This window comes from Thermobia domestica, chromosome 3 (assembly GCF_964235325.1).
Source record: "Thermobia domestica chromosome 3, izTheDome1.hap1.1, whole genome shotgun sequence".
Classification (NCBI taxonomy): Eukaryota; Metazoa; Arthropoda; class Insecta; order Zygentoma; family Lepismatidae; genus Thermobia; species Thermobia domestica.
Window position 1 is genome coordinate 283949624 of NC_137456.1, and position 13714 is coordinate 283963337.

At 39.2% G+C, this 13714-nt stretch overlaps 1 protein-coding gene across 10 annotated transcripts in view; it reads right to left on the reverse strand.

Annotated features, from left to right (window-relative positions):
* Window positions 1-13714, reverse strand: part of LOC145681100 (uncharacterized) — a 1004875-nt gene that overhangs the window by 673446 nt on the left and 317715 nt on the right. For all 10 annotated transcript variants that reach the window (XM_081752504.1, XM_081752499.1, XM_081752503.1 and 7 more), the window contains one exon: window positions 2478-2587. In XM_081752504.1, coding sequence (XP_081608630.1) covers window positions 2478-2587 — 110 coding nt within the window. The remainder of the gene's footprint in view (window positions 1-2477; window positions 2588-13714) is intronic.

A 13714-nucleotide genomic window follows, 5' to 3' on the forward strand; every position in this document is an offset into this window, starting at 1 on the left:
TTGGCCCGGCGAGATTTTGGCCAGGCGAGGTTTTGGCCCCGCGAGATTTTGGCCCGCGACGTTTTGGGCGGCGAGGTTTTGGCCATTCGGGGTTTTGGCCCTGCGAGATTTTGTCCCGCGAGGTTTTGGGCGGCGAGGTTTTGGCCAGGCGAGGTTTCGGCCTGGCGAGATTTTGGGCCGCGGGGTTTTGGGATGCGAGGTTTTGGCTAGGCGAGGTTTTGGTCCGCGAGGTTGTCGCCGCGAGGTTCTGGCCGCGAGATTTTGTACCCAATGCCGAGACAACCGAGTCCAAAAAGTGACGTTTCTCGTAGAATCACCTTCCCGACAATAGCTCTAATCTTCGAACAAGCTGCTCACAGAAGCTGCTGTCGAGCGCGCATTGGGTGTAACATATCCAATAGACAAATGCAATTAATATACGTGATAAGGAAAATAAAATTAATTTTGTTCATTAATATCGATAAAGTTGCAGATACAGACATAATACTACTTTACATTAGAAATACATTTATTAACAATTTGAGAATGGAAGGAATTTCGGGGAGATATAGTGTTATCTTTAAATACTGTCTCTGGCTCTATCTCGACTAATTACAACCTTACTGAGATTCAGTGTAGAGCTTGGTCAGAATAGCCAACAATGGGTTTCAAACTCAACACTTGTCAAATAAGAAGCACAAACATTAACCATTCATCTATGTCTGCTCACTACGCTCTTTTTAATTGTGAAGAAAACAGACGTGTACCGTATATTAAGAGCGTGTGTGTGTACTATAGGAACTACCATTGTAATGACAAGCAGCTTTTTTTTTCTGCATCTCGACTAATTACGAACTAGGTATGTGTTACAAGGAAATTCTTAAGAATGGCTGCAAAGTTGAAAATTCAGAAAATAGCTGCTACTGCACATAATAAGAAAGATGATGTACCCTATGTATTAAGTGTAAATTTCTCGATTACTATCAAAGTGATGAATTCTACCATTTTATTCAGATCTTAACGTTCGACTATCAAGTCTCTTCTCATGCTAAATCCAGATCTCTGACGTCACAAAAACCAAAATATCGTACGAGTTGCTATGGAAACAATCTTGCGTAAAATAACGAGTCTGTATCAAGCGTGATGCTTGCTTTACCGTTGAGGATAAAAACATCATAGATTCCATTTCAAAGTCTTTTATGCGACAGAAACAATAACACTTTTTAACATATAACCTCCTTCCTACTCTCTCTATACGAAAAGAACATTATTAACACAAACAATTACACAGACCATCATGCGGAAATTATTACCATCTTGTGTGTTTTATTATCATTAAATGAACTTACATATTTAGAGAAGAACTCAATCTCTTATTTTAAATGAAAAATCAATTCGTTACTACAAACGCGTCGTAAGGCAACTACTTTAGGAAACAGAATAGAGCTTAAAACGACCATTAGATGTCTTCCATGCACAAGAAAAGATATGGAATCGCCGAGTTAAATTTCGTGCAATATTGGAATTGGAATCAAGTTAAGAATCTGTGAATCCCTTTACTTTTTCTAAATTAAATTAAACAAAGGGTCGAGGTTTCGGTCATATCAAGTCAAAAGAAGACTGGTTAATTAAAATGAATGAATCAATTTACGGAATAAGAATGTGCGAGAAAACAGGAGAACCCACGGACAGATATTATCCTCAAACTCTTATAACTGGGATGAAATCGGGGAGTACCGACCTCTCGCTCCAGAGATGTGAGCTCTAGCACCGAGACTACGTGCACCCTCTACTTTGTATTATACGTTGTATATAAAGAGTTTTAAAAAGCCGATTCGGGATGGTGTCTATATTATATCTGCTGGCTATCTTGAAAAGAAATAAACGGAAATTTTAGCTTTCGTTTTATTTATTTATTTATTTATTTTGCTTTCTGTGACTTATTCAAGTACCGTCTTTGCTTTCCTGTAATAGATTCTAGAACTAAAAATGTGTCCTTGCAACATTTACTACATCAAAAGTCCTTATTTCAATTCAAGGCTAGTTATCTTGATCGGTTTTCAAACCGGGAATTTCTTGATTGCCAGCAAGTATAAGGTATGTAACCCAACACATCACTACTGCCAATTTGGTTGCTTAACAACCTCATCAAGTGCCTAAAAGTTATACATGTATGTATTTACTGGTTGCCTAAAGTCAAACTGAAAACAAAAAGAATTAGGCCGTGTTGAGGGCGGAAATAGCTAGATTTCATGCACATGCCTTAAAAGAGGAAAAAAGAAACCTAGATTGTTTATCATGATTATTAAGTTGAGATTGTAGATTGGTGATTGTCTACCCTAACACTCGGAGATATATATTGTTTTCACACTACATGGTTGAAGAAACAGTTTTAAACAGCTTTTATTTTCAATCTAATTTACGTAACAAGCTACGATAGAATGTAATGCAAATCAAAGTTTTCTATACGGTGAGAACAAGAACAAAGCTAAACTTACCTTAACTGTTCAGTAAATGACGAAATAGACTGAGCTGCATTCACCAGTAAAACCGACATCATATCCCTGGTTTGCTTACAAACTTCGTAATCCTTTTCATTGTTTTCTAACTGGAATAAAAACAGAGTTATATAGTAAATGGTAACGAAAATACTTTAAATAATAGCAAGTACATAAACTATAAATACAATACAATATGATGGGATGCAACGCAATACTGTAAGTATCTGAAGCCCCTGATCGGTTCAATGTAGTGAGGAGCTAAAGCAAGTACTGAAAACTAATATTTACTAAAATTCTTGAGGTACCTAAAAATCTGGAACTTTCAAAGTAAGAGGTATATTTCAGAGAAATCTTTAAAATAATAATATTCTGTCAACACTTTTAGTGAGGGAATCATGTGTGGGCACATTATCACGTGATTCGAAGATAGCATCAATTCAGAAGAACCCGCAGTGTGTTATGGTTGAGAGAATTAAAAATCTTGTTTTGTTGCGAAGAAACATTCTATAGAAAAATTAATTAAGACAGGTAGTAAGTTCAAGGTTTCGGAAACTATAGCAGCTTTACCATGAAGTAAGATATCCAGAGCAAATTGAGAAGATGGATGCAGTGCAAGCAGGAGAATGTAAAGAGGAACCCACCAATATAAGCGTGTATTCCAATTAATGAAGTGAAATGTGTTTTTACGAAAATAATTTTAATTCATTCTGTATTTTTTCTTTTTACATATTTGAACTGGAAGATTGCGTTATTTTATAAACTGCATTTTTTACATTGGTAAACTACTATGCAGAAACCTTTTACAATTGTTTTTAAAAACAAAAAGTTCTCAGATACTGGTCAAAAGGTATTCACAATAATACAAAATAAAACTATAAAAACGAAAATGTAACAACTAAATTATATTAATATATATTTTAAAGTCAGTCTAACGCTCAATAGTTCAAAATTTCACTCATTATATTTAGGAATAAGCACCAGCTATTATAACATACCCGTAGGCAGAATACTAAGACAAGAGAGCTCACTTGAATTCACCTTACATTCATACGAGGGGGGTTAGATAAGTTTCCGACCTAACACAGGAAATGAACTCATATTTCAAAACAGTTACAGTATGTTATGTAACTATATTTTAGAGGATGTTTTGTGAAAAATCATAAATGTATTTCAAATATTTCTCATTTGTTGCAGTATTGAAGTTATCATGTCGCAGCACATCTTGACTTTTAACAAATGTGAGCAGTGGGTAGTTCATCAAATACCTCTTCTGAAAGAATATGAAAGCTAAGGAAAGTTTTGATGAATTGACACAGACAATGGCCAATGACTGTGCTTCATATAGCACATTGAAATCGTGGGTGACTGAATTCAGGAAGGGTAGAAGCAGCACCAAAAATGAGGAGAGTTGTGGAAGACTCAAACAGTGGTAACGACATGATCCTTGCAGACAGGCGAACTGATCTGTCCCTTATTACAGAGAGATTAGTATGGAGCGTCTGCCTTACATCGTGCATGAAGAACTTGGTCCGAAAAAAATTGTCGGCAAAATGGGTGCCCCATGGGGAAATCGCGATCAAAAAGCGGGAGGGCCAACGTCGACGGTGGCGGGACGTCGGTAGGGAGTCGGCACCCGCACGCGGCGGATCATACACGACTAGGTACAAAAAAAAATACATCTTTTTGCTGGCTCGGATCAGAGGCCGCAGGTAGCCGCGACTACAACGCTTGCCCGCCCCTGTTCCGACTCGCTGCCGAAGAAAATGAGTGTCTTTGTGCCGCGGTCGTTTTCGCGACGACTTAGCCGCTAGGCCAGCTACTTCCCCATGTGCAGGAACTAGTCGGATCGACCGCTAACCGCGGCGGTTTGCCGCCAAAAATTTGGTGGGCCGACGCACAGACAAACGATATATCGTTTGTCTGTGGGCCGACGCAGCGGTACCGTCACGAAATTACACGAATGCCACAATTCAACCGCCATGGCGGTCTCCGCCGTTTCTCCTCTGAACCGCTAGTGCCGCCATTAACTCTCAAACATGGCCGCTCCGTAATCGCCAGTACCGCCCTTCACTGCAACTCTTAATCCTCTACTCTAAATGTTAGCTATAACGTATTGGTACTTCACCGCTGAAACCTCTCTACCAGTACATGGTTGAAGCACAAAATAACTACCACTTTAGCGTGGTACTTCTATGTTAACACAACACTAAAGACATTTTTTTTTCACAGTCTTTCATTCCCATCTAGAGATGGGCGGGCCGTAGAAGGTTATGCCTTCTCTTGGCCTCTAAAGACATTGCCTTCCCCCCGCCTACCCATCATATAAGTAACTCCTAATTGTCAGTGAGAATTCTACTTTTGGAGTTTATTGTCTGCAATAAGCAAAGCTTTAGGCAGTATATTTAACATTTTTTAAGTAGCAAATAACGCAACATGTTCTGCTGTAATCAGTCACGAAAATAGTTTTGCAAGCGTACGAAATGTCTGACAATAGTTACATGAGTACAGTGCTGCCACCTGTTGGTCATATCCTAGCTCAGTGAACGTTACCGAGTTGTCACAATCATTCAGCGGTCATTCGTGGAAAAGTATCTATAACACCACCAGGCGGGAAAACGACAACTACCATCTAACTTTACGACGACGGCAGCCGCTTCACTTCGGCTTCGGTATATTTCCGCTTCGAACCGCCAATTTTCCTTGACTTCGACGACTATCCGCCAAAAGGCGACAGTGGACCGATGGTAGTTGGTGGCACTTTGCACATGGGGTTCTCTACCCTAAACCACCCTTCGAAACTCCATACTGTCTACTGCTACGTCGCCGCTTTAATAACCATAAATCAACCGTTGGAATGTAGTCTTTCCGACCCGAAATCTACCTGCGGTCGGTCGACATTTCGCCGTCTTTCCAACTGCTACGCCGCAGCCTGGCCGGCTGTTTTCCGCTCTTTATTTGTTCCCAGCACAGTGAGAGTCAAAAGTCGGAGCCCACAGGCCAACTCGGTTATTATTGCAGATGTGAAAACAAGGTAAGATATATGCAAGCATACTGTCTACATTTCAATACATTTGTTTCAATGGAATCCGTTTGTTGGGGAAGATGTAAATTACTTTCTATACTGATTCCTAGCAGTACACTGTCAGACAACCTCTGAGTCCACTCCTTTCTTTGCGCCAACGGCCCACTTCCGACAACGCCTTTGTCCGACTGTAAATTCACATATGCTATTAATAAAATTGCCTCAGTACAGCAGGTGATTTTTTCTTATAGTTTCAAATTTCACATCGTTTTCAGAATTTATACAGTAATTTTTATTTTTATCGTAGGAGACGGCCCGCTTCCAACTCCCAACGTTTTACCGCAGGCAGCGGCATTTGGTCATGCGTTGCGCCTTTTTCGCCTCTACTTCAGAAAATCTACGTGGTCATTGGACAGGCTACAATTTATATTTTAAAGCAACAATCAAGATTCAACTTCCCTTTCTTTTCTTTTAGTCAATGTCGTCTCCCTTTTGCCGGTGCCCGGCACGGCTACTTTCGTAGCATATTTTCCGCGAGTCGGACAGTCGCGGGTGACCCTTTCGCTGCAGAGGCGGACATCGGCGGCAATTCCCCATGGGGGCTATAGTTTATCAGTTAGACAAGACGACACTGTGCACATGGCGTTGTAGGATGAAAGTGGTGGCGTTGGAAGTCTTTGTCTCTTGAACACAACGTTAATGAGAAATTGGTTCCAAGTTGGGATGTGAATGAGACTAGTCGAGACAGGATTTTCCTGACAAAATTCGAGTCGAGATACGGCTCTTCCAATAAAATATTATATATATATATATATATATATATATATATATATATATATATATATATATATATATATATATACTAGCAGCGTTCACCCCGCTTCGCTGCGGTCACCCCGGAACGCAATAAACTTTGTTACTTAGATAATTTTTACTTTTTCGCTTTCAAGTGATATGATAAAAACCATAGAAGATTGCAGTAAATGTTAACATTATATCGCCTGTCATTTATGTTAACCCGCCCCGCTTCGCTGCGGTCACCCCGGAAGTTTTCGCTTTCAAGTGATATGATAAAAACCATAGTAGATTGCAGTAAATGTTAACATTATATCGCCTGTCATTTATGTTAACCCGCCGAGTGACACGGTCATGCGGGTTGCATATAAATACGTTTATTTTTACCTATGATGAACTAACAAAGGATTTGTACGTTATGGACACTTGAATGGTCAATTATCTCAAGACACTGGTAATTAAAAATTAAAGTGATATGATAAAAACCATCTAGGGTCCAAATCCTAATAACCCCCCAAAAATAAAAGAAATTGGTTCAGCCATATTAGCGTGATGAGGTAACAAAGGATTTGTGCGTTCTCTTTTATATATATATATTTCGAGTCGGGACATCATTTTTGCAGCACATTTTCGAGATGAGACAGCCACAAATCTTGCCTCGTGCGCATCATTGGTTCCGAGCCCTCATTTTTTTTTTTAATGTGGCGTAAACCTTTTGTCTAATTTGATCTCAATACATGATTGTGCAAGATAAAACCATATTAATAGCTGAATTGAAGGTTTTATCTCTCGCAATCAAGTATTGAGATTGAGCCACTGCAAAGATTTACAACACAACCCAAACTTCGGGACCCGGACCTGATTTCTGACATCACCGCACTGCTCAAGGAACCAAGACCTTTCCAATGCCACCACCTGCGTCCAAAAACACATTGTTTAATAGCCGAATGTAAGAGACCCGAAAGCAATATTTCGGGACCTCATTTCCGGGACCTTGAATCCAGGTCCCGATTTCTGACATTACCTCTGACAGACGATCCGAACCTTTCCAACGCCATCACTCTTGTACAACAATTCATGTTTAATAGGTGTATAGAAAGGGCTCATGCCCAAAACATCGGGACCCCATTTCTGGGACCTCATGGTGGGGCCCGGTTCCTAACCACCACTGTGCTGAGGGGAATCGGATCTTTCCAACGTCACCATCTGTATGCAACAACTCCATGCTTAAACGAAAAATAGAGTGGACTCGATCCTAATATTTCGGAACCTCATTTTTGGGGCTTCGAGGCCAGGGCCCTGTTTCTGACATTATCGCTTTCGTTAATCGACCCCGACCTTTCAAACGCCAACACCCTAGTAGAACACCATGTTAAATAGACAAATAAGAGAGACCCGAACCCAAACTTTTGGGACCTCATTTCTGGGGCCTCAGGTCCCTGAGCTTTCCAACACCGCAATCTGTATCCAATAACTCCATGCTTAAAAGAAAAATAGAATGAAGCCGAGCTCAAAATTTCGGGATACCATTTCTGGTCCTTTGAGACAAGGGCCCAATTTCTGACATTACCACTGTACTCAGACGACCCGGACTTCAACTTCACCATCCACATACAATCCCATGTTTAATAGGCGTATAAAAAGAACCCGTGCCCAAAACTTCGGGACCCCATTTTTCTAGAGCCTCATGGCTGGGCCCGATTTCTGATATCACCACTGTGCTCAGGAGACCCGGACTTTTCCAACGCCACCATCTCCATTCCCTAACTCCATGTCTAACACGGCTTCACTATTGTACTAGGATTTTAATGGAATTTTCTCCAGGCTCTTTACAACTATTTACAACGTTTCAAACTATCCATAAGAAATGAAATTTCAATACATTAGAAACTATGTTCTTTTAAAATGTTCAAAATGGGTGACAGCATTGATTTTCAGTAATAATTGTAAACTTTCGTAATTTTATTCTCTATTTGAATAGTATTTTAATTTCGAATCTTTTACGGTAAAAAATATTTTTGTAAAATGTAACTGAATACATACGAATATATAATATGTGTATATTTTGTATATATGTAGATAGGTAAAAATATCTCACAACTAGATACATATGCAGAAAAAATATCTATGGGGAAGTGATTCCAATAAAAATATTTAAATTAGAAGCAATTCGTATGTCAATTGAATTTTTAAAAATCACTGGTAGTGATCAGTCTTTGGAAAAGACAAAATCGTTGGTTAAGTTCTCACCTCTTAAGCCCCATTTTACAACTTCTTCAAGTTCAAAAATAATATTCTTGTTTACTTTCATTTTTAATATTCCCGCACAAACAGCAGCTTGCATGTTCTCTTAACTCCTCTACTTTTCATACCTTCATTCTCATCATCGTGATTAACCCTATTGGGTAGAAAGGCGTGATTAAGCAAATTCATCACCATCAAAACACATTTCATACTTTGACCGTTTGATTTTGAAAATGCTCCTGCGTAATCTATAAGGCATTACTCGGCACCTTGATATCACATCATCATTAATAAATCATATAACGGGTTACAACTAAAAATCTGCACCAAATGTGCGGAGGCATAAAATAAAACCTATTGACACAGTCATCGCTATTCTTTGGTATGTTGATAGTACACTCTTTGTCTAAGTCACAACATGTTTGCTTTCTTTCAGATGCGAAGTAACTGTTAGAAAATGGCGTCAAAGGAAGAAGTCCTCCGTGCACGCATTGTAAATTTTCACGAAATACATCACAAATTGGGGAAATCATATTGTGTGAAACACTTTGCTGCTGAAGGTGTGCCAAAAAGAACAATTTATGCGATATTTAAATCCGGAACAATAGAAAGAAAAGCAGGAAGTGGTCCAAAGGCAGCAATTATGACGAATAAAAATAAACAAAAACTAAAAAAAGGTATTTGATAAGAAAGACAGCATTAGTCAGAACGACGCAGCAAAAACATTTAAGTGTTCACAACAATACATATCTAAAACATTAAAATCAATGGGAATCAAAGCATGCAAAAAGGAAAAAGCTCCATCTTACACAGACACGCAAATAAAAACTGTGAAATCAAATTGTCGTTGGATGGTCAGAAATTACAAAGGAAAATAGTTTGTTTTGGTGATGAAAGTTACTTTAGCCTTTCTAAATCCCAAATGCTCGGAAATGACATTTATTATTCCTCAGACAAGCAACACACTCCTTCTAATATAAAATATAAAGGCAAGCAGAAATTTGAAAGCAAAGTGATGCTTTATTTAGTTGTATCGGAGAAAGGTGTGTCGGAGCCTTATTTCAAGCCTAGTGGGTTAGCAATCAATCAAGATTTGTACGTGAAGCAATGTCTTCAAAAGATCTTAGTTCCCTTTATACGAAAATATCATTCTGACAATAATTTTATTTTTTGCCTGACAAAGCGAGCTCTCATTATGCGAGAAACGCTCAGGAGTACCTCATGTCCCAAAACATCCCTTTTGTACCCAAAACCAAAAATCCAACTAACTTGCCCCAGTGCCGCCCAATCGAATATTTTTTGGACAATTGAGTGACAAGGTGTACAAACATAATTGGAAGGCAAAAACTGTTCAGCAGCTTCAAAGAAGATACGCAAATTTTTAAAAGAAATTGACCCAACTGGCGTCCAAACAGTCTGTGCGTTTATTCCAACACGTTTGCGGACTGTAGCTGATCACGGACCATTTGCAATGTGTCATTAGCATTTTCTTTTCTGCCGATGTATATAGTGTAAATAAACGTTAAAACATAGTTTTCATTTGTCGTCTGGTTGCTTTTATCTTACCTCACATTTTGTGCAGATTTTTAGTTGTAACCCGTTATAATAACTTTCTTTAATAAGTGAAAAACTTGTGACTGTTATTGAAACATTTGAGTTGCGTAGGGATGCGCACGAGACAAGATTTGTGGCTACCTCGTCTCGAAAATGTGCTCTAAAAGTGATGTCTCGATTCGAAAAATGCATATTTCTCTATTCGAGGAGCCGTGCCTCGACTCGAATTTTGTCAGGAAAATCCTGTCTCGACTCGTCTCGTGCGCATCCCTAGAGTTGCGAGCGGAGCGAGCAAGAAAGTTTTTAATAAATCAATTTCTTTGCTAACCGACAATATTGATTTAATAGGGCGCCAGAACTTTTACAGGGCGCCGCGTCGTTCATTCATTTTCAACACTTTTTCTTTCTTCTTGCTTGTTCGGCGCCCCATTGCTATCAGCGCCCAGGCCGAGCGCCCCGTTGCCCCCCTCTAGCTACGGCTCTGGTTCCACGCATAACACTAAGGCCCATCTCGTGAAGAAACCAAGGCAGATAGAAACATGAAACCTTTTGTAAGTTTCAAGGAACATAAAAGATAACGTTACACTGATACGAAGGATCCCCCATTAGAGGAGCCAAAGGGGGTTTGTACCACATGTTTAGCACTGTAACAGTATTGCAAATACAAAACACGAAAATTGAACTGAAACGGATACGAAAGAGAGTACCATCATATTAAGGCTGCAGACTACTAAATATTTTTGAAAAACTAATAATTTTTCTTTTGCCCGTTTCTCGTAAATGGAAAGAGGTAATAAAATGTAACTTACCACAATAATAGATAATGTTATTCTACACCTGAAAATACAAGCCGGAAGAATTTTCAGTGTCACCAGAATTTGAATTACTCAAAAATCTAGGTAAAGGCAGCGACTAGAAAAATGAATTCAACGGTAATTGATGACTTATTATACTGTCTATCCTTCTTGTTTACTACTTTTTAAATAATGTTTCTATTTATTTTGTAATGACTTATTTATTTTGTAAGAATTTATGTAAGGTTTATAAAATAAATAGAAATATTATTTAAAATGTAGTAAACAAGAAGGATAGACAGCGTGATAAGTCATCAATTACCGTTGAGTTTATTTTTCTAGTCACTGCCTTTACCTAGATTTTCGAGTAATTCAAATTCTGGTCACACTGTTATTTCTATGGATGGCAACATTGAAAATTCTTTCGATCCGTATTTTCGGGTGTAAAATAGCATTATCTATTATTGTGGTAAGTTACATTTTAATACCTCTTTCCACTTACGAAAAACGGGCAAAAGAAAAATTATTAGTTTTTCAAAAATATTCAGTAGTCTGCCCCCTTAACGAAAAAATAAACCCCCTGAGGCTGGTACCCTGGACCGCACGTATACTGAACGCACGCGTTACCACTGCGCTACTGTCAAACTTATCCTTTCGGGCGAGGAGATGTAGTTTATGAGGAAAGTTGCTTGTGGTGACTCTTTGGTGTTGGACACACGTACTTGAGCAAAGTTACTCTGTTTACTCGTGCACTGGTATCAGATATGGTTTTCCGACCAACGGTGCGCTACATTACAACCCGAGGCAGTAAGTCTGAAGGCATACACATGTGTTTGTGCTCTTGAGTTTGACCCTCCTACATTGCAGATTTAATATGGTATCTTTAACAGAGAATTGAAATTGTGTTACTCTTTGGAGCTACGAATCGTTCTTACAGTGCAACTGCACGGTTGTTCAATGAACAAAACGTGCACAACCCGATTAGTGTTTCTTTTGCACACCATTTCTTACTCGATTTCTTTACGACGGGTAGTATGATCAATGCCCCAAAGTTTCGAAATCCTAGTGTTGTTATGGAGGAGACAAAGATACGAGTGTTGGCAGAGCTGACTGTGCATGGTCAACAGTCCGTAACAACGGTGGCTCAATCGTACGTCCAAACGAGGTACTACACGATGGGGTTACCCCATTTTAAAAAAATGGAGTTACCTCCATAACCCCCTTTGACCCCCCCCTCATCGGAGATTCTCTTTATCAGCGAAATTGTCTTTTATGTCCCTTGAAGCTTAGAAAAGGTTTCATGTTTCTATCTGCCTTGGTTTCTTCAAAAGACGGGCCTTAGTGTTATTCGTGGAACACTGAAAATTAAGGAGCTGAGGTGGAGGAATAAATTGAGGTTTAAATTAAAAATATCACTATACAGAACTATGTAAATACAGCATCACTATACAAATAAATCACTGTACACGTTAATTAACATTTCCTGATAGAAGGTGTGTTACATGAACTTTTAATCTTTTACTCCTTCCGTTGACGCCTTGACCAATTCGCTGCCAGGGTCACATATTCTGTCTTCTCCATTTACGAGGTGTGATCAAAAAGTACGGTAAATCATTTTATTAGAAACAAAGTAATAAGCTTACATGGAATTTGATTTAATCTCCTTCAAAGTACTGTTCTTGGCCAGCGTTGAATCTACCCAACGTTGAATCTACGACTGGAAGCATTTCTGGAGGAGCACGACGGTTCAGCTGCTCTGTCGTGACCCTCTCAATGTCGGGAATGGTGTCAAAATGTTTTCCTTTAAGCATGGTTTTAGCTTTTAGGGAGAGCCAGAAGTGACATGGTACTATATCTAGGAAGGTGGATGTGGACAGACAGAACACTTTTTCCGGCCAAAAACAAGCGGATCAAAAGCAAGGTGTAGCATGGCGCGTTTTCATGGTGAAGAAGGAAGCCATTTTACCACTTAATTTGCGATTAAAATGCTTTTCACGGACCCATATGAGATGTTTAGTTCTTCGGAAAGCTCTCCAATAGTCTTTTGCTTATCTGAACAAATCATTTGTGCTACTTTTTGCACTTTTCATCTGTTTTTGACGTCGAAGGATGTCTCCATCATTGCTCGTTGTCAACCGACTCCTTTCCGCTTTGGAATCGCTCATGCCACTTGTAAACGATCTTGAATGTCACCGCTTCATTCACTTCGTGAGCTTCTTTGGCACTTTTTTTTTTTTTTTTTTTTTTTTTTTTTTTTTAAGCTTAGAACAAAACTTCAAGTGGATATTGGCGCGCGACAGACACTCTTAACACGTCCTCACTTTTCTGCCTTGGAAGCCAACTAAAACGTCATAACCCGTTCAAACTAGACACTGACTGTGATAAAGGTTTCGGCTACTGGGCTTAACTTTTACTAGCCGAAATGGACACAACATTGATAGATGGCACTGTGTAACTACATTCACCGTACTTTTTGACACACCTTGTAGCTGCGGCTCTGCTTAGAAAGAAATCAAACTTTAGACACGAAAGCTAAAAAAGTTCACTGTGTTAAGAAATCAAGCAATCCTTTGTTGTAGAATTATATAAGTAACAACTTTACGATTGAACATGTGTGTTAATGGGGTCTGGCTTTTTCAGTAGCAAATGAAACCAAATGGGTCATTATGAATGGTTGATTGGAATGGGTCTGTGAGTCAGAGTGAGTCACTGGATTGTAGGTCGCAGTAGGTCACGAAGTGATGATCCACGACCAACAGACCTACTCAAAATTTGACCCACGACCCACTGATCCACTCAATCTCCGGTTCACACTGTTAGCTCGA